This window comes from Malurus melanocephalus, unplaced genomic scaffold, assembly GCF_030028575.1.
Source record: "Malurus melanocephalus ecotype Western Australia unplaced genomic scaffold, MMel_1.1 scaffold_627, whole genome shotgun sequence".
Lineage (NCBI taxonomy): Eukaryota > Metazoa > Chordata > Aves > Passeriformes > Maluridae > Malurus > Malurus melanocephalus.
The window spans coordinates 312878-334160 of record NW_026623859.1 but is presented as its reverse complement, the minus strand read 5'-3'; the positions used below and the strand labels follow the sequence as shown (position 1 = coordinate 334160).

At 41.0% G+C, this 21283-nt stretch overlaps 1 protein-coding gene across 1 annotated transcript in view; it reads left to right on the top strand.

Moving 5' to 3' along the window:
- The first annotated feature begins 6 nt into the window (after positions 1–6).
- The window catches only part of SOS2 (SOS Ras/Rho guanine nucleotide exchange factor 2), a 44484-nt gene continuing 23207 nt past the window's right edge, over positions 7–21283 (top strand). Inside the window, exons 1-6 of the mRNA XM_057383369.1 lie at positions 7–140; positions 11798–11923; positions 14945–15076; positions 16449–16613; positions 17316–17519; positions 18408–18551. Of these exons, the coding sequence (XP_057239352.1) occupies positions 54–140; positions 11798–11923; positions 14945–15076; positions 16449–16613; positions 17316–17519; positions 18408–18551 (858 nt within the window). The 5' untranslated portion in view covers positions 7–53. The remainder of the gene's footprint in view (positions 141–11797; positions 11924–14944; positions 15077–16448; positions 16614–17315; positions 17520–18407; positions 18552–21283) is intronic.

Below are 21283 nucleotides of genomic sequence, written 5' to 3'. Positions count from 1 at the left end.
GGAGGGTGAGCAGCCACACCGCGGCGGCCCGGCCCCGATGCGGAGCGGCCGCCATGCAGCCGCCGCCGCAGCCTTACGAGTTCCTGGGMGAGGAGAACGGCCCGAAATGGCGCGGCCTCTTCGTGCCCGCCCTGCGCAAGGTCAGTCCCGGGGGGAGGGAGGGAATGGAGGAAGCGGCGGCACCTGCTCGGTCCCTGCCCCGCGGTTCGCGGCTCCGGGCAGGTGGAGCCCGGGCCCCCGCCCTGTCTGCGGGCAGCGCCGGGAAGAGCCCCGGAGCCCCTCAGGGCCCCCCGGTGCCGCTGCGTGTGGGGATGCTGCGGGTGAGGCGGGCGCTGCTCCTCCGTCACCTGCGCTCGCTGAAGTTCGCTCTACGCCTTAATCGGGGCTCTTGTTTTGGAGGGCGTTGATAATCGGAGAATTCCGGAATGGTTTGGGTTGGAAGGGGCGTTCAAACTCATCCGGTGCCACCCCTGTCATGGCAGGGACACCTCCGCTATCCCGGGTTGCTGTCCAGCCTGGCTTTGGACACTTCCAGGGATGGGCAGCTCATCTTCTCTGGGCACCCTGATTGCCGATGTGCACTGGAATGGCATCCTTCATCCCCTCCTTCATCCCCTCCTTCATCCCCTCCTTCATCCCCTTCCTCATCCCCTCCTTCATCCCCTCCCCACGGTGTTCCTCCTGACAGCTTTTCCAGGCTTTTTCCCGAGCCGGATTCCCTCACTGAGCATCCACCCGAGGTGTTCCTGGTGCTCAGGTGACACCTGTGACAGCAGCCACCTGTGGTGCAGGGAAAAGCCACCCTGTGACACATCTGCCCGCTSCACAAAGGACAGAAACCATGTGGGAAACCACACAGGAGATCGATCTGTATTTTTAGGATGTTTTTGCAAAGCAGGGAAGATCACAGGACATCCCCTCTTAGGTAGGACACCCCCAGTAGTGGAGGGATTGGGTTGAGTTGAGGCTGGAGGGAGCAATGTCCTGTTCTGTGTCATTTTATTCYGTGGTTCTGACTGAATTTCCTGCTGATCTGGACTGGGATACAARTATTTTAGACAATGGTGAGTGGTTTGTGTCTTTTTTCCAAGGGCAGGTATAGTGATGCTGCAGAATAATGATTCTTTGTTGTTTCTTTTTAATAGAATAAAAGATTTGCATTTGTTTTGGGTCCCTGTGTCACTGCTCAAGGCAGCTAAGTAGTCTTGTGGCTGGTGTAGAAACCACTAATTGCCTGTATGAAGAATCCTGGATTTTCTACTCTTTTCTCTTAAATCTCCTCCTTGTAGCAGCTGCTTTCCAGTGTCTTAGAAAATGCCAGGTTGTTCTCCTCATCTCTGGAATCTGACCTAAAGCAGCCCCCTGACACCAACCAGTGTCTGTGCAAACGTGAGGTACAGCTGCAAAAAAATATTTCCTTAAAATTTCAAAGTGTTTTCATCATCCTAAAATATAAATGCTACAAAAATTGGTGGATTCACACTGCTCTTACCAATTCTTTCCATTTGTGCATTTGGTTTTGGTGAAAAGAACAGGAATTTCAACTTTCTAAACCAAAGGAAATAGARTTGTGATGCCAGTGAGTGCTTGTAAAAAATGTGCATTTGCTTATAGCCAGGTTTTTTGTCCCTGGGAAAATTCCTTAATTGTCTGCAGGACCCACCCTGGAGCATGAAGCAATCGGGCAGTAATGTGCATTTCTTGTGTGAACACACAGTATCCGTGAGTCAACCCAAAATTGGATCATTGGCAGTTCTGGCAGTCAGGCCGGTAGGGAGACAGATTTAATTCATTCTTTAAAAAACAGTCTTTAAAACAAGCACTGGRGATGTTTAAACCAGAATGAGATTTTCCAAAATAATTGTTGTGTTATTTGTAGGAGAGGTGAAGAATGTGGCACTGAATCCAAAGTGTGAAAGCCCAGTTTATTTCCCAATAAATTTCCCAATTTATTAAACATCATCACCWCTGCTTTCAAATAATTTGTGATTTTGTCCTGAAGAGGTTTAAAAATCCACTCGTTGGCCAGCTGAGATGTGATCTCCCCAAGCAAGTTGATTTATGACAAAAACTTTAAAGAAAGTTTAGTATTTTTTTAGTTAAACACCTGGAATAGAGGAGGTTTTTTTTAACTTTTAAGCTGTGTTTTTAATGTTCTGGCCATTATTTCCCATTCCTGCAAACTTTTAATGAGCATTCCTTGAAGGAGAGAAGCTGGTAGCAGAAAAAGATGAAAAGTTTTAATTTTCTTCATGCATGCAAAGGTGTGAAAAATGTTTAATTCTAGAATACACAAAGATGTGGAGCTGGATAAGGAGCCTGTGCAGTTCACTAAAAAAAAAAAAGAATATTTCCTTATTGCTTGGAATAAAGTCCAGAATTTAGGTCCAGAACATGCTTTGAAGAGCTTCAGTCTCTTCATTRTGGACTCAACAAGTTTAAGGTCACTTATTTTTATGAAAAAAATCACTTTTAAACTCTTGCTTTACTTTAATTCTATGCAGTGGGCACTTAAAAATGGTAGAATACATCAGTTCTTACTTTAATATGTGAAAARATGATGAGAATCTGTTTTGAACAAAATTTTATATGGATTTAAGGGTCATACTCTTTCAGATTAGTGGAGAGTGCTGAATTTTACYTTGCAATGGGAGTCTTTTTAGGAAAATCCTGAAGCTAAATGGCAAGATATCAAATTTTGGCCAGATTTTATATATTTATATGCCCACATCCTTAGTCTTGGCACTCAGGAATCTTGTAAATTGGAAAATTAAAAGCAGTTTCATGTATTGTCTCTCTTCCAGCTGGGAGATGAACAAGAACATCCTTGCTCTGAAACATTTCAATTTSTCCTGCTGCTCTGCTGGAAATCTAAGTAGGGAGTGAGGATAATTCAATCTAAAAGTCCTTTCAAAGTAAATGAATCAGAAGAAAACAATGTTTTWATGTGGTTGCTGAGGTTTAGTGACTTGAGCAGCTGTTTGGAGCAGGTAAATCKCCTCAGACAGATCCAGGGGCTGAGCCTGATACAGGCTGTTAACCTGGGAGCTGATTTTTAATTATTTAGGATTCACAATTTCTCTTTGGGAGCACTCAGGCAGCTGTTCCTGCAGGAATCACAGAGGATTCCCAGTGCTGGGTGGGTTTGGATCTGTGGGATGTGACACTGGCAGTGGCAGAAGTGCTGGTGTTTGGGGTTTTCCTTCTTGGGAGTGGGATTTCTCCCATTTTCCTTTTCTCCACGTGTTTGGATTTGTTTTGCTTGGTTTGTTTCTATTCTGGCTCTATGGCCTTTGTAGGGAAAGGTGTTGAATTGTGAAACTCTTTTCTAAAGCTGCATTTTGGGTTTGGGATCACCTTTGCATTTTGGTTTTGGTACCACCTTTGCATTTTGGTTTTGGGATCACCTTTGCATTTTGGTTTTGGTACCACTTTTGCATTTGGGGTTTGGGACACCTTTTCTAGGACAAGCCCAGAACCAAAGCTCGTCCTTGCTGCTTCCAGATGAATTATTTTGCAGGTTGAGACTGGGATTCATTCCAGTCCTGTGTGAGTTTCAGAAGCAGCAGCTGAGTGTGTCACTCCCTCCACTCCACTGGAGGTCCCAGTTTTAATATCCTGGTTGTCATCACATGAAAGTTTTGTGGGAGTTGTAGTTGAAAAATKCATTCAGACCAAATCCCTTCCATTGTTACCTGGAATAAACTTCTATTCCAATTACTTAGAACAGGTTTTTAAAATGGAACAGGTGACTCCATGGAAATAGTGTGTATTTGTGAAAATAGTGAGGAATGTGTTGTTTGGTTTGTGGATACAGATTTATTGACCCTAAAATATTCTTGTGTGTCCTTAGCTTCTGTTTTCCAGGTGCCTGGAGGGACAGGGCACAGGGAATGGCTTCAAACTGCCAGAGGGCAGGGATGGATGGGATATTGGGAAGGAAKTCCTGGCAAATTCAAAATGTATTTATGTGAACAAGAGCCATGTGTTCACATGCTTTGCTCTTTGATTTTTCTGAACCAAGTTCCCRAGCATCTCCCAGGGATTCTCATTTTGGGTTTTCTCTGTGATCCACAAACTGTCAAACAGTTAATCCCCACATGTCGGGATAATCCTGGCACTGGGCACTATTTGCATTTTCTAAAACAATTCCACCATTGCTCTGGACCACTCATCARATTTCTAGAGCATGACTAAAGGGTTTATTCTTAGCAAATGTTGCGTAGACAGATAGAAAAGACCATTCTGAGGATTTTTTTGAAGTTTACATTAGTTTAGTGCTTCTGGATTTTAAAACATGCAGGAGTTGCTCTGTATGATGTGTGAGATTAAGGAGTGTGGGGTTAAGGTCAGTAGGTGCACGAGTGTCACAACTTTTATTTCATGCATGTTTTCCATGGCAGGATCAGCTCCCCTTGGGTTAGAGTTATTTCATGTATCAATTCATACATTATATTTCATGTATCATCATATTATATTATATCATGTAATATTTCATGTATTGTTATTTCATCTCATTAGAATGGATTATTATTTAAAGCATTCTTGTTTCATTAGCATCCATTATTTTTTAATGCATCATAATTCCAACAGGARAGTTGCTCATTAAGAAGTTTCCAAATAATAGTCACATTTAGGTTTAAAATCTCTTAGGCCATTTAGCTTYTCACAAATGCATTTATTTGAGCTCAGAATCCTGGACCTTTGCAGGCTTGCAGTTGCTACAAACAGGAATTTGAGGGACCTGAGCTAGTGGAAGGTGTCCCTGGGCTTGGAATGTGATGGGTTTTAAGATCCCTTCCAGCCCAAACCAGTGTGGGATTCTGTGAATGCATCAGCCTGGAACCAAAGGGGGCTGATCCTTTTACTTAAATCCTATTCTTTTCATGCTTTTTTTCTTTTTTACAAAGTTAGTGACACACGAATCTGTGGTTGGAGAGTTTTCCCAGCTGCTGTTGTGAGAGGAAGGTGGATTTTAGATCCCAGGTGTTCATAGGAACGCTGTGATCTCCTTTGGCAACTCCAGCAGAAGGAACACTTCCTCCGTGTGTTGTTCAAGTGGAAAATGGGGAATCAGTGTTTGCCTTGGCTTGGGGAGCAGCCACAGGAATTCCAAACCACTGTGATTCACCTCACTGTGGTGCCTTTCCCTCCAGGACTGGGCTCCCATCCCAATCCCAGTGTGTGCTTTTCCCATCTTCTCATCCCACCTCACCTCCCGCAGTGTCTGTGTGCACCTCCTCCTGCTCTGGCTGGTGTTTCCCCTCTCTGGGAGCAGAGCAGRCCTTATCTAATCTCTTCCCGAGGAGCTGTGCAGTCTGCTATTTGCTTTTCTAATTACCTCACTGATTCCCTGGTGCCAGYCTTTCACATCGCTGCTTCCGGAGGGTTACTCATGTGCAAAACGGGCCCTTCCTGTATCCAGGGCCTCTTTTCTCCCTGATTTTTTTGTGTCATCTCAATGACCAAGTTTATGGAGAAATTACTCTGAGGATCTTCACTGTCTCCAGATTATAGGGATTCTGGTTGGGAGGGTTGTGAGACCCTGGAATGGAATTCCCAGAGAAGCTATGGCTGCCCCTGGATCCCTGGCAGTGCCCAAAGCCAGGTTGGACATGGTTTGGAGCATCCTGGGATGGTGGGAAGTGTCCCTGCCATGCCAGGGGTGGCACTGGATGGAATTCAGGCTCCTTTTTGACCCAAACCATCCTGGGATTCAAGTTCCAGGTTTGAATCATTCAGTCACTGAGCCGTTCTCCTTGGGAAGGGTGGGATGTGAAAAAGGGACAGAGAGTGCTGAATTCAGAGCTCAGAGCAGCTCTCAGCTCCACGTGGAAGAATTTTGGGAGAGCTGGGAGCTGCCATTAATTCATTAATTCATCATTAATTCATCATTAATTCAGATGAGGGCACAGCCACCTCCATGCTGCCCTGGTGTTTCCCTCCCTTATCAGAGGGCAGAGACTGTGCTGGGCTCCCTCAGGCTTTATCTCCATTTAAACCAAGCATTTCACGTGGATGGATAAAATCCAAACACTTAATTTTCCATCAGTTTTTCACATTAAATTGTATCTGTAATTTGTGTACATGTAAACACACCCACATTTTAGTTTCTCTTCAACTCTGTATAAAAGGAAACAGCAATTAACTGGAGAAAGAAGAATTTGGGTGAATTTGTGTCATTATTAATGTGTTTTTTCTGTGGGCACCAAGCCTTCCCAGGCAATTTTAGGAAAGTCTTTGATGCTGTTTCAGAATCAGATCCTGTCTGTAGCACCCATCATTCCTGCTTTAATTCACCCTCCTCTCAACTCAAAAATACTGTAGGAGAGGATTAGTTAAATAGCTAAAGATGAAAAAAAAAAATTACAGTTCCTCTAAAGTGGTGGTGTAAGATGATTTTTTAATACCCCTGTACAGTCAGTTGAGGGMTAATTTTATTTTGCTAACCATGCTTCAAGTTTTTTGCAATTAAAAAACCAAAATGTTATATGTAGATAAAAATTCTTTTTTATTTAAGAGACAGCTTCATGCTGTTCTTTCTCCCTCAGCATGTTTTAGTCAGATTTAAGAAAAACAGACCAGCCAGAAATTGCTGTACTGAAAATAAAATTAGGAATCAGTGTGGTTATTTTTTAAAAGTTGACAGCGYATTTTTATTGGGGATTTCTCTTCGAATATTTAAATCTTTGTGGATGAGTTTTCACTATCAAAGTACATCAATTGTGTAAAAATATAGGTTTTTCTCAGTACAGGCTAAAAAGGAWTTCCTGGCAGTTTTGACTCTTTATTTTTTTCCCTTCAGCTTTTTATAATTTCAAATGGAACCCTTTGATCACTGCTTTTACACTCTGGATTTCTGGATTTCCCCAAATCTGAGATCCAGAATTCCTGTGCTTCAGAATTAACCCTGCCATTATGTTAGTTAAAAAAACAAATAACATCAGTTTGTTTCTGGTTTTAATAGCATTTATCTCCATGAAAAGTTTCCATCCTCATCTTTCCTGAACATTWATCATACCTCACTGAGAAGGAATTTGGAGGAGAAGTTTTTGAGGATTTTCAGCAAATCCACACATTCTGGGGGGGATGGAAGAGAAGAGAAAAATTGAGGAGCAAGAGAAGGAGCAATTTAGGAATTTCAGTGTAAAATCAAATTGTGTCTTCCAGAAAGTCTTGTACCTGTTATTTAATTTCTGTTCCTTGGAACAGCTCAGATTTATCCTGTGTGAATGACACTAAAAATTAGTCCTGCTAATCTAATCTCTCTTTAATGAGTTTAGACACTCTGCTATTTCAGAGCTAAAATAGGTAAAAAAATCTGATTTCTGTGATCTCTTCTGCTCAGGTTCTTGCAGCAGAGCTCTGGCTGGTCAGTGTAGCACCTTGTGGGTTTTTAAAGGGTATTTTGACKCGTAAAAAATTAGCAGATTAATCCTATTTATTCCATGCCAGTTGATATTATTGTGCTCAGATATTTCAGTCTGAACCAGAGGAAACATTCCCAGTGATTCCCCCTCCTTTTTTCCTTACATTCAGTGCTTTATCCATCTCCCAGTGCTTTTCCAGTCCTCTCAGTTGGGATTTAGGGAGTGCTGTAAAGAATAAGTGTTCTCTCCTTGATCTGGTGGCAGCTGATTTGATCAGCTGCTGCACAGCTTTTATTACAGTACTTTTGTTTTGCTCTGAAAAACAGTGTCTTGATACCAAATTGGTTTTTTTTTTCCTCAGCATTTATGTCAAAATAACTTCTCTGAAAGCTGGGGAATGCAGGAGCACTTTCAGGGTGCTGCAGGCAGCATCATTTCAGGTGGCAGCTGATTTTCTAAATCCTCTGGGGAGAGTTGTCTCAACCAAGAGATGTTGGGATTTGTTGTCTGTTTTGCTCCTTTTGAAGGRAAATTCACTCCAGGACTTAGGGAGGGCCATGGGGATGATTTGGGGGATGGAACAGTTGTGAGGAAAGGCTGGGAGTGTTGGGGTTGTTCTGGAAGAGGAGGTTCCAGGGAGACCTTAAAGCCCCTTCCAGGGCCTAAAAGGGCTCCAGGAGAGCTGGGGAGGGACTGGGGACAAGGGATGGAGGGACAGGACACAGGGAATGGCTTCCCACTGCCACAGGGCAGGGATGGATGGGATATTGAGAATTGGGAATTGTTGGATGTGATGATGGGGAGGCCCTGGCACAGGGTGCCCAGATTTGCTGTGGCTGCCCCTGGATCCCTGGCAGTGCCCAAGGCATCGTTGGACAGGGTTTTGAGCACCCTGGGACAGTGGAAGGTGTCTCTGCCCACAGCAGGAGTGGAATGGGATGGGATTTAAGGTCCCTTCCAAGCCAGGCCATCCCAAAATTCCATCATCTGTATTCCTAAGACAAAGCTGAGATTCACTGTCACTGTTGGAGGAGGGCTCTGTGCTCCTCCACTGCTCCTCCGCCTTGCTGGATATCCACGTGCTCCCAGGAGAGTTTAGGAGAGCATGGCATGAGCTGTTTAGAGCTGGGAGCTGGAGTCAGGTACAAATGAAWTCATTTTTTGGTGCAGGGATGTCTGTCTGAAACAAGGCACTGGAGGGAGGAGAGCGGCAGCATCTGATCCAGAGAATGGGAGTTCCCATCTTCTCGGAATCTTCCTCCTCTTCTCTCTGTTGCTGTTCTTGTCCATTCTCTGGAGCATCATTAAGGGTTCATTGCAGGGACACAGAATTGCATTTGATTTTCTTGCTGAGTCCTGCTGCTGGTGCTTTCTGAAATCAGACACGTGGCAGGACCTTAACTCACCACTTCCTGCTTTCCCATTGTTTTGTGAATTAAACCCTCACGTTCAGGAAGAACACCAAATGCCCTGGCTATTGTTGCAAAYMTGCTGTCTTAAGTAAGAGTTTTCAWGRARTKGGTTTRRTTTTCTYGAGGATTCTTTCTTTCTGTYTGGATCTTGTGTCCCTCTCARCTGGGAATCAGTTGTGTAAAGCAGAAATTCAATGTTTGAGGCACAGAAAGCAAAATTAATTACAGGGCTATAAAAAAATTTCCTAATAAAACTGGACAGCTGGATTCAAACTCACACAGGGCAGGGTTAGATGGGATATTGGGAAGGGTTTAGGTGGGATATTGGGAATTGGGAATTCCTGGCTGGGAGGGTTTGGAGGGGCTGGCACAGGGTGCCCAGATTTGCTGTGGATTCCTGGCAATGTCCTGGACATTGGGGCTTGGAGCACCCTGGGACAGTGGAAGGTGTCCCTGGGTGAAATGGGGTGAACTTTAAGGTCCCTTCCAACTCAAATCATTCTGGGATTCTCCTTAATTTGGAGGAAGCCCTCCAATTTTTGGGAACTCCTCCATGGGTTTTGGAAGGAGCTGTGCCCCTCTTTCAGAGGATCAGAATTTAATCCAAAGATGTTTCTGTCTTRTCCCAGAACCTGCCGCCCCATTTATCCTATGAATGCCAATGTGAGTATGTCAGATGAATTTTTTGAGGTGATTTACATGGAATTTGTTTGGGGAGAGGAGGGAATTTCCCTGGATTGTATTCCCTACAAATCTTTTGGCTATAGTTTGAGATCTAGTGAGCACTTTCCTGATTGAGAGGCTGCCAGGGAAAACTGAGTATGGAGAATAACTCCCGAGTGCTTTTTTTTTTTTTTTTTTTTTTTTTTAAGTTTTTGCTTTTTTTTTTTTTTTCTTTTTAAGGTGGGGTGGTTTGATTGGAGGGATTTTTAGCAGGAAATAACCCTGCTGACCCAGGATGAGCTAATTGTGGCCCTTTATGTGTGGGGATTGCCTGTTTTGGATTGTCTGGTCTAGTTATGGGTTAGAAATCAAAACTGGGATTAATYTCCATAAAGAGAAATTAAAGGAATTATGCCTTGCTTTGGAGAGAGATGGAATTCAGCTTTTCCTTGCTTTTCCTGTGGTGAGTCTGTGCTGCTCATTTAGATGGGGTGAGCTGTTCCTACAGGTGCTGATTCCATCAGTCACTCATTAGGGTYGGTAACGTCACTGCAATTATTCACTCAGGGCATGAGTAACTCCAAATTACCCACAGGGATTGTTTCAGTGCWGCCACAAATCTGCCTTGGCTYGACACTCCTTCCTACCATAATGGCAAAACACGGAGTTTGTAATTCCACACAGGTGCCAGCTTGGCAGGAATAGGAATTACCACCTTAAATCCATAGGAAAACTTGTGGGAAATGACTGGAAATGTGTGAATTTGCAGCACTGCAATCCAGAGTTACTCTGCTTTTGCTGGGATTTGTTCCTTTTTGCACTGCTTTCCTTAAAAAAATCCTAATTGTTTCAAGTGTGTGAATTTGCAGCATTGCAACCCACAGTTACCCTACTTTTGCTGGGATTTGTCCTTTTCGCACAGCTTTCCATAAAAAATAAATCCTAATTCTTTGAAGCAGCACTGCAATCCAGAGTTACCCTGCTTTTTCTAGGATTTGTCCCTTTTTGCACAGTTTTCCATTAAAAAATCTGAATTCTTCGAAGTGCGTGAATTTGCGGCACTGCAATCCAGATTTACCCCACTTTTGTTGGGATTTGTTCTTTTTTGCACTGCTTTCCATTAAAAACAAATCCTTATTCTTTCAATTCTTTGAGGTTTGTGACTTTGCAGCACTACAATCCAGAGTTACCCTGCTTTTGCTGGGATTTGTTCTTACTGCACTGCTTTCCATTAAAAAAAAAAAAAGAATCCGAGTTACCCACAGGGATTGTTTCAGTGCTGCCACAAATCTGCCTTGGCTCSACACTCCTTCCTACCATAATGGCAAAACACGGAGTTCGTAATTCCACACAGGTGCCAGCTTGGCAGGAATAGAAATTACCACCTTAAATCCATAGGAAAACTTGTGGGAAATGACTGGAAGTGTATGATTTTGTAGCACTGCAGTCCAGAGTTACCCTACTTTTGTTAGGATTTGTCCCTTTTTGCACAGCTTTCCATTAAAAAATCCTAATTCTATGAATTCTTTGAAGTGTGTGAATTTGCAGCACTGCAGTCCAGAGTTACCCTGTTTTTGCTGGGATTTGTTCCTTTTTGCACTGCTTTCCATAAAAAAATCTGAATTCTTCAAAGTGTGTGAATTTGCAGCAGTGCAGTCTAGAATTATCCTGCTTTTTCTGGGATTTGTCCTTTTTGCACTGCTTTCCATTAAAAAATCCTAATTCTTTGAATTCTTTGAAGTGTGTGAATTTGCAGCGCTATAATCCGGAGTTACTCTGCTTTTGCTGGGATTTGTTCCGACTGCACTGCTTTCCATTAAAAAAAAAAAATCCTAATTCTTTGAAGCAGCACTGCAGTCCAGAGTTACCCTGTTTTTGCTGGGATTTGTTCCTTTTTGCACTGCTTTACATTAAAAAAATCCTAATTCTTTGAGTTCTTCTAAGTGTGTGAATTTTCAGCATTGCAATCCAAAATTATCCCGCTTTTGCTGGAATTTGTTCTTATTGCACTGCTTTCCATAAAAATAAATCCTAATTCTTTGAAGCAGCACTGCAATCCAGAGTTACCCTGCTTTTTCTGGGATTTGTCCCTTTTTGCACAGCTTTCCATTAAACAATCCTAATTTTTTGAATTCTTCAAAGTGTGTAAATTTGCAACACTGCAATCCAGATTTACCCCACTTGTGCTGGGATTTGTCCCTTTTTGCAGTTTTCCATTAAAAAATCTGAATTCTTCGAAGTGCGTGAATTTGCAGCACTGCACTCCAAACTTACCCTGCTTTTTCTAGGATTTATCCCTTTTTGCACTACTTTCCATTAAAAATTCCTAATTTTTCCAATTCCTTTGGCCAGGTGCAGCAGCAGGTTCACCCCAATCTCTCGGCAAAGGAAGATTGTCTCTATTACATTGAGGAGCTGATCCTGCAGCTGCTGAACAAACTCTGCATCGCCCARCCCCGGACCGTGCAGGATGTGGAGGTAGGAATGGAGGCTGCAAAACATTCCAGGTTTGCTTCTGGAATTGCTGAAATTAATTGGGATAATTGGAGCAGTGCAGGTTGGAAGTCAGAGGTTTTTAACGTGATTTTGTGGCTTTTCCACTCCTAGAAGTGGGGATGGAGCAACCTGGGATAGTGGAAGTTGTCCTTAACCATGGCATGAATGATCCTTAAGGTCCCTTCCAACCCAAATCCTCTGATTCTATTTAAATTTTATAAAAAACTTTATTTAGAAACTTATTTTCTTAGCCAGCACTTCAGAATAGAAATRGTGGGAATTTTTCCTTTCAGCAATATGTTTATAAATGCAAAACGCTTCCAATTATTTTCTGCTGCTTAAACGTTGGATTTAAGTTTTTCCTATTTTTTTGACATCGATATGCAAGAAAAGGAATGAAACATTGCAATGAAAGATTTCCTGTTGTCAGGCCTGGATTGTGCAGCTGAGGGAATAGAGTTGGATGTTGCTGGGACTTTATTGGACTCACTGAGGCTCTTGTATTATTGCAGCTGTCAGCTTTTGTGTCATCATTCCAAAATGAGGGTTTAATGGASTCTGCAGGGAGAAAGTCCTTCCATGTGGCTGTGACCCCATAGAGCTTTGCAGAATTAAAATTTTGYATCAATCTGTAGGTCTGGGATGTTCAGCCTGATCCAGGATGAAGTCTTGGTGTGGTATTGTGTATGTGTGTTGTGGAAATTAACAGATACATTAAAAATATATATATATTTCTAATTTATGGGGGTTTTAAATTTTATTTATTTTTATATATATATATTTATATTTATATATATATATATATATATATATATATATATACACACACACAATATATTTTATATAGAAATAATTTATTTATATATATAAAAATATGAACTTTATGTGTGCCCAAATTATCCTACATAATAATTATATTAATGTCATAATATATAATAAATATAAATATAATATATAAATATAATATATAAAATTATAAAATATAGACAACATTTATGTATTATATTTATATAATTCTATATTACTAACATATTAATACATTCTATTTATATTTATATTTATATAATTGTTTCTATTTGTATTATGATTTTATGAAATAACTATATCATGTTAAATATATAAAATATAATATAAATTATGTGTGTCATGGAAATGGAAGAAAATTATAGGTAAATTATAACATATAGGTAAATATATAGATATGTATAGATATATAATATGTATTGGCAAAATAATTGCTCAAAAGTTTTTAAATTCTTATTAGATACCCTTGCTCAACATTAATTATTAACATTGTTTAATACTGATGCATAAAGATTGTAATATCACTAAATAAAAGCAAAATTTAATAGTTCCTTAATAGCTCTTGGGATTGGAGAAGGGGATTTGAGTCAGGATTTGAACTTTGGATTGAGAAATTCCATGTTCTTTGTGGGGTTCCCAGCTGATCAAACCCTTGAGCCCCCGATCCAGGCAGCCCTGAGATAGATGGAGTTGTGATTATCACARCAAATGCCACATCCTGGATATTTTATTTTCCTGGCATTTTATTACTGGGAATAATAAAATATTGCTGATCTTGGCAATATAATAATGATTTAATTTAAACTACAGAATCTAAATAGTTCTTCCCCAAAATGCTGCTCTGTAKKTSAGCACATTCAGACTCTTCCAGAGCWKRAAAARTAGAATTCAGTTTTATGTTTGGGTTGTTGGGGTGGTTTTGCTGCCAGCAGCCATCTGAGATCCAGGGATAAAGGATTTGGGATCTGCCTCTCAGCTGGTTTTTGCTGTTAGGGGAGAAGATGAGAGATGAAGTTTTGTCATGCAGAGATTTACATAACAGCCTGGAGCTCATGGAACTGTTTGTGCAAAATGTGCTAAGTATTCACAGGATCGAGGTCTGAAAATCTGAAATTAGAAATGTTTTAGAAATAGAAACAGCCCTTCAAATTGTTCTAAGAAAACAGTGGGAAGCAGTGTTGGAGCATGGAAGGCCTGTGTKATTTGTGAGGTTTGGGTTGGATRTTGGGAATTGGGAATTCCTGGCTGGGAARGTGGGGAGGSYCTGGCACAGAATTCCCAGATTTGCTGTGGCTGCCCCTGKATCCCTGGAAATGTCCAAATTGGGGCTTGGAGCAGCCTGGGACAGTGGAACTGGAACTGACTTTGAGCTTCCTCCATCCCAAACCATTCTGGAATTTCATTATTCCCAGTTAAGGATGGCTGATTTCCACGTTTCCTCCATTTTTGGGAGGATTTCCCAGCAGGATCCCAGGGAAGGCTGATTTGGGGGTCCAGCCCAGCACTCCCCAAGAGGAAAGGTCACCCTGTGTTAATCTGACAGCTGATCAGAAAGTTGGGCATGAAAAATATTTGTCTTTATGAAGACCTTGAGCTTCCTTTTAGATTTTGGAAGATGTGCAAAAATCTTTTAATCAAAAGGATACAAATATTCCACTTTTTTTTTCAGCTCATCCTTCAGATTTTCATTCCTGACATAAATTTGATCTGATGTAGGGCAAATTACACTCTTTTCTCTAACAGGAACAATATCAACTTGGATTTTTTTTTGTCGTCTGTAAAATGTTTAATACTTTTGGGTGGTGTTTCTGTTTTGGGTTCCTGATCTCACAGAATCCCAAAATAATTTTGATTGGGAGGGATCTTAAAGATCATTCATTTCCAACCCCCTGCCATGGGCAGGAACACCTTCCACTAGAAGTGGAGGCTGGATCTTTCTTGTAAAGATTATAAAGGAGGATTTTCAGGAGATTTGAAGGCATTCTTGTTGCTTGGGGAAGGGACAAGTTTGGGATTGCTGAGAAGAGAAAAGCTGAGTTGGGTAAGGAGAGAACAATTAGGAAAACGTGTTGCAAACACCGAGGAGRAGGATAATTATCAGTACTGGAGGGGAAGCAATTTGCTGTGCTGGGTTTTATTTAAAAAAACAAAGCTCCCTGGTGGCTGGGGTTGGTCTCAGAGCTCTCTGTGTTTGGGCAGGARCGGGTTCAGAAGACGTTTCCTCACCCCATAGACAAATGGGCCATCGCTGATGCTCAGTCGGCCATCGAGAAACGGAAAAGAAGGAACCCCCTCCTGCTCCCTGTGGACAAAATCCATCCTTTGCTRAAGGTACCTCTCACCCTCAGTGTGTTAATTAGTGTGAAATGAAAGTTAATTTTCTCTTATTGGAGGGAGCAGAGTCACCCTAAAACTGAATTTATTGTAGGTGTAATAAAAGTAAATCCTTACATTTGTCACATTCAAGRCAACATTAAAAAATCCTAAATATATGTAGGAAAAATCCTATATATAGGAAAAWATATATATATAWAAAATCCTCATAAATATATAYATTAACATCAGTGTGTTAATATATTGTCCTACTTTGAAAAATGATTAGTTAGCTTTTAATATAAATAAAACTCRGATATCTTCCCTACCTCAGCAGTGCTGCTTTGATGATGCCTTTCTTTGTTTCAAAATGCTGCAGAGGCTAAAATAGAAGAGGGAACAAGTAGATCCTGTTCCAAGATGTGTGTCAGTGTCTTTTCAGCCACTGCTGAATGTCACCAGTGCCTTGGGTTTAAAAAACAGGATCTGCAAAGGTGTTTCCAGCTGCTGGAAAATCTTTATTGGAGCATAAGGAGAAATAAAAGAACTTTTTCAGGACATCTCAGGTCCTGAGGGTTAATGAGAGGGGATGTTAAGAGAGAAAACAGCATTGAATAAGATCTTCCTAAACACCATGGTGTCCTTTGGCAAAATCTGATTTGAAAGTATGAAAACAAGCCCAGAATGTGATTTTTACAGAATGCACCAACACAGAATGAGAACAAGCTTGAATTTGAATTTGTCCATTATTCAAATGCACAAACTCACCTGTATTTATTGACAGGTAAAAAGCTCCGTGGTACAAGATCTCCAGAACATGGAGCATGTTCCCAAGGTTAAAGTCCTACATTCATCCTGGGTTTTTTCTGTTCAGGCTTTCATTATTAAACTTTAATTATTTTATATAGTTTAAGGATACAGTGTGCTCASTTGGCTTGGCACAGGGTGGAAGAGATGATCTTTAAGGTCACTTCCCACCCAAATTATTCCATGATTCTGTGACAGTGGAGCTTGCCCTGTTCTCAGCAGTCCAGACTCCTGCAACAAGCACACCTAGAGATGGGAATTTAAATACAGGAGTAATTCCAGTGAAGTCTTTTCCTTAAAAGAACTCTATTTTTAGGACTGGCATTTTTAGAAGAGGGATTATTTCAAGTTCTGTAGCTTTTCATCTTTTAAAATACTGCAAAATAACACAATTATTTACAAACATCTCCTTCCAGGCACATATTCCAATTCCCATTTATGTCCTCAGCCCTGTGTGTTCCATTACTGTAAATTACCACCACAGACAAGATCCATTTCAGTCAAAAATTCAATGTGTTTATTGTCATTCTAGATGAATTTCTGGAATAAATACCATTTGTTTTTTCTTGTTTTCACTTTGCAGGAGGTCCTGGGCTATAAGGTGGATTACCATGTCTCTCTGTATATCGTGGCTGTCTTGGAATACATCTCAGCTGACATTTTAAAGCTGGCTGGAAAYTATGTTTTCAATATCCGACACTTTGAGATCTCCCAGCAGGACATTAAAGTCTCAATGTGTGCTGATAAGGTAAGGAGTTGGCATTAAAACAGCATTTAGAGGTGATTTTTGAAATTTGATTTGATTTGGAAGGTGTTTTCAAAAGAGGATCAGGAGAGCCTGGTTTTACTCAAAGTTAAAGCTTCTCTCCCTGTTTGTGCCAAATCTGTCACAGCAAAAATGTAAATTCAAAGGCAAAGCTTCTCTCCTTGTTCAKGCCAGACCTGTCACAGAAAAATTTACCTTTAAGTTAAGCCTGGATAAGTTTTGGAACAGCAGGAGCCCTCAGAAGCAGTRTAAGGACAGCAAATGGTGCTGTCCTTTATTTCTGTGCTGTCACACCCTCCTGATGTCACTTTGTCATGGCAGCTCTCCTTCATTACACAAAAAAGACCTTTAGTTTTCATGCCCATTAAAATGAGCAACATTTTTGTTGGGTTTTATCTTCAGCAGGAGGTTTTGTCCAAGACTTATGCAAGATTCCTTGTTTTCCAAGTCCATTCTGAATTGTAACTTGTTTTCTAGGTCGTGCTCACTTCCAAGGGGGAAAATGGCTTTGGCAACTGATGCAGCCTCCTGCTGCCAAAATTGAAATATTCCTCCCTTGTGAAAGTGATCACAGAAAGRATTGTCTTAAAAACTCCAAGGATTTCTCTGAACACATTGAAATAGCTGAGCTGGAGCCAAGTGTGAAAATCTGCCTGGGTGTGATTGTCTCCGTTTCTTTGCCAGGTTTTGATGGATATGTTTGATCAGGATGAGATTGGCTTGGTTTCTCTGTGTGAGGATGAACCCTCTTCCTCTGGGGAGCTCAACTACTACGACCTGGTGAGAAATGAGATTGCAGAAGAAAGGCAGTACCTGAGRGAGCTCAACCTGATCATCAAAGTATTTCGGGAAGCTTTTCTGTCCAACAGGAGGCTCTTCACACCTCACGTGAGTCCTTTATTGATGAGCAGCACTAATTGCTCCATTAGCAGCCAGAACTTATCAATTTTGCATGAACTATGTTGGAGGTAAAATCAAATTTGATTTATTGTCTGTCACTGAGTAATGAGTGTTGTCTGGGTGTGAAATCCAGTGGGGGAATTGCCATTAATAGCCTGGGAGTGGAGTTTAATGGACATAATTCCCTGTCAGACAYCAGCAGTAGCTGGATTATTTTGGTCACTTAAAAGTTTCATTTTTGCTTAACACAAAAATTAAAGTTACCTCCCTGCATGTGCAGTGAATGCTTGAACTGACATTCAAAAGCTRCTCCTTATCTGTAGAAATTCCAATTAAAACAGCTTTAGGCTGTGGATTCTCTAACTGTGAAGGGAATCTCTGATAAATGATGGAAATATTTGATGGAAATTGTCTCTGTGGCAAATTTTGTTCTCAGAATGCTGGAGTCTAAAAAGGAAGCACAGCTCTGTGAAGAGSAGCAATTAAGAGGGATTGGTGAATTAGGAATTAAGAGAAGGGGACAGGCCAGCAGAACCTAAACTGGAATTTTAAGGTTAAAAAGAGGCAGCWGGGGCCATTCCCATTCCAGCTGGGTGTGGAAATTCCTCAGGAGCTGATGGAATTGTGCAGATGTGGGGACAGAATTCCAGATCCCAGCCTGTCCTGTGATCCCAGCAGCTCCTGGGAAGGATGGTGTGGAAATTGGGCAGCTCTGAATGCTCAGGGAGGGCTGGGAAGAACCACAGAATTTTAACTTTTCCTTGATTTTTATTGGCCTTTCTCCATTTACCCTCGGTTCACACAAACCCCACTCCAATATTTCCATTCTCCTAATTAATATTCCAGCCTGAACTGAGCCACATTTTGTGTTTGCAGGACATTGATGTGATATTTAGCAACATTTCAGACATCCACGAGCTGACAGTGAAGCTTTTGGGATTGATTGAGGACACTGTGGAAATGACAGATGAAAGCAGCCCTCACCCTCTGGCTGGCAGCTGCTTTGAGGACCTTGCAGAGGTTTGGTGTTTAATTGGGGTGATTTGGGGTATTATTTTATGGTTTTTTTGCATTAAGTGATTCAAAATGTGGTTTTAATTCAAATGTTTGATATCCAGAATGGGAAATCACGGAGCAGGAACTCCTGGAAGGAATGAAGCATCAAACCAGCAGTTTATGCCTCAGGATTGTATTAAAAAAAAGTGCTGTTGACCCCCACTGACCTCTAAAATAGATATTAAAGAGTAGGAATAAGGGAAAACACGACCCAGGGCTTGGGTGTGGCTCATTTTGGAACTTTATTAATTATTTTCTCTGTTTTTTTTGGATGGGCACTGAAATATTGGAAGGATTTTTTTTAATTCTGAAATACACCACATTGCAACCATTGTGAAATGCAGGAGGGAGTCGTAAAACTGAAATGGGTTAGAGCTCAGTTTAGGCAGAATTCCTGCAAATAGGTGCAGAATTACTCTGGAATTCAGCAGGGAAGGAAAAAACAGGATCTGAAAGGCAAGAGGACAATTCAGGATACATCAGATAATTTTAATTGTCAGGAAAAAAAATGCTTGGAGTGGCTGACCAAGGTAGGGGATGGAGATTTTGCTGTCATTGGACATTGTTTAAATGGAATTTTCTTGAGGATTTGTATTAATCCCAGTGTTTGGACCCAAAATGGGAGGGCAAAAACCAGTATTAGAGAAAAAAATCAATGAGTTCTTCTGACCTGACAGAGAATGTATCAGGTGAACCATGTGGTAAATGGTAACTTTGTGATTTAAAATTAAAAATGAAAATCAAAAAAAATTAAAATTTATTGTCTAAATGAAAAAATAAATATTGTCTAAATAAAAAAAAATTAAATTTATTTATTTTAAAATTACGATTTTATCTTCCATTTTTAAGATCTGAGGGTTGTATGAACATCTCAGCACCACCTGAAAAATGATTACGTTTTTAGGGCTGTAAAAAAATAGTAAAAATGATTATGTTTTTGGGGCTGTAAAAACATAGTGATTTTTGAGGCCAGGTGCCACTCAGGAGCAGACCATGAAGATTTCTTGGCACTGTTTCTATAAATCACTCATGTAGGAAAGTCCAGCTGACCAAGTCTTAGCAGTTATTGAAGCATAATTGCTTTATGATGATAARGAGAAGTGTTTGATCAATGGATTAAAGTAGTAATAATATTGAAACTGAAAAAAAAACCTCTTAAATTTGAATTAGTGCAGCACTGTCATGGAAAAAAAATCTCATTTTATTGAAAATGCTGCTCTTTGTCATTCTGTGCTTTAATGGAAACAAATCCTTTTCAATGAGTGAAAATCTCATTTAATTCTTCCCTCACTGTAAAACTTGAAGAGGAAATGAAGTGTAGATTTATTTTTCCAAGCTTTTTCTGAAGGTAATATGTTTGAATGGATTCATTCAGTTAATAAGGAGCAAGACCTGTTTAATAAACGAGCTGTTGATTTGATCATCTCACAGGGTGAGATCATCTCTGTCAGTGTTTGCAGAAGGAATCATTCAAGAGAGATAGGAAAGTGAAATGTTTATTTGCTCTCCTTATCTCCCTGCCAGGGTTGTTCACTTCGTGTTTCCATTAGAAAGGTCCTTCAACTTCTTGGGAAGGATAATTCAAACCAAACAAGCCTTGCAAGCTGGAATCTGCCTGCTTTGTTTTTCAGCAGCAGGTCCCTGGAAGGTTTTAAAAACATAAATATTGTCGTGGTTTTGAGATAAGGTAGTGTGGGGAAAATAAAACATCCATTTTGTGCATGGGGAGAATAAAACAATTTTCCTGGTGTGGAGGAAATTCAGAAATTTGGTGCCTGACACCCAGAAGATGGATGGGAGYTGGAGGGCTCAGAATAGGGCAGAGAGTTTTTCTGCCAGTTTTGAAGGGATCTTCACAAGGCAGCTGATAAAACAAGGGTGTTGTCAGAAAATTGTGCATTTGTTTTCTGCTGTTTGTGTTTCATAATCAGGAGTTTTAAATATCCACAAAGGAAAAAAGGTGGGAAGCAGTGTCCACACCAGTGGGGCAGAATGGGCAAACACCAATCCAGAGCCATATCCTGCACTGAGATCATTCTATGGGCATCAGGGTAGTGTCTCCATGGAATCCTGGAATGTTTTGGGTTGGGAGGGACATAAATCCCATCCCATTCCCATCCCATTCCACCCCATCCATGGCAGGGACAMCTCCCACCATCCCWGGGTGCTCCAACCCTGTCCAGCCTGGCCTTGGGCAYTGCCACRGATCCAGGGACAGCTTYTCTKGGAATTCCATCCCAACCCCTTCCCATCCTTACACCCAGCAATTCCCAATTCCCATCCATCCCTGCCCTCCCTCAGCTGAAATTCCATATCTCAGAATTCCGTATTTCAGTGACTTTTACAGCAYTGAAAGCATAAAACCCTTTTAAAAATTATTAACCTCTTGGGGAGGATCCCTAATACAGTTCATTTTAATCTGATTTTCATAAAACAAACCCAAACCATGARAATACTGATTGAAGTCAAAGTGGAAGAAACTGAAACCACTTGTAAAATGCAGTAAAAAATGCAAAAGTCAGCACAGAGTCASGAAATGTTGGCCTGGTTTTCCCAGTGGATTTGCACTGTGGATTCCACTGGGACTTGAGACTTGACCAGTGTTCAGACAAGCCTTTGTGGTGGYTGGTATTCCCAAATCCAGCAGCCAGAGGTGGAAAGAGGGATGTGCTGATCCCAGTGAGTCAGGAGTGAAT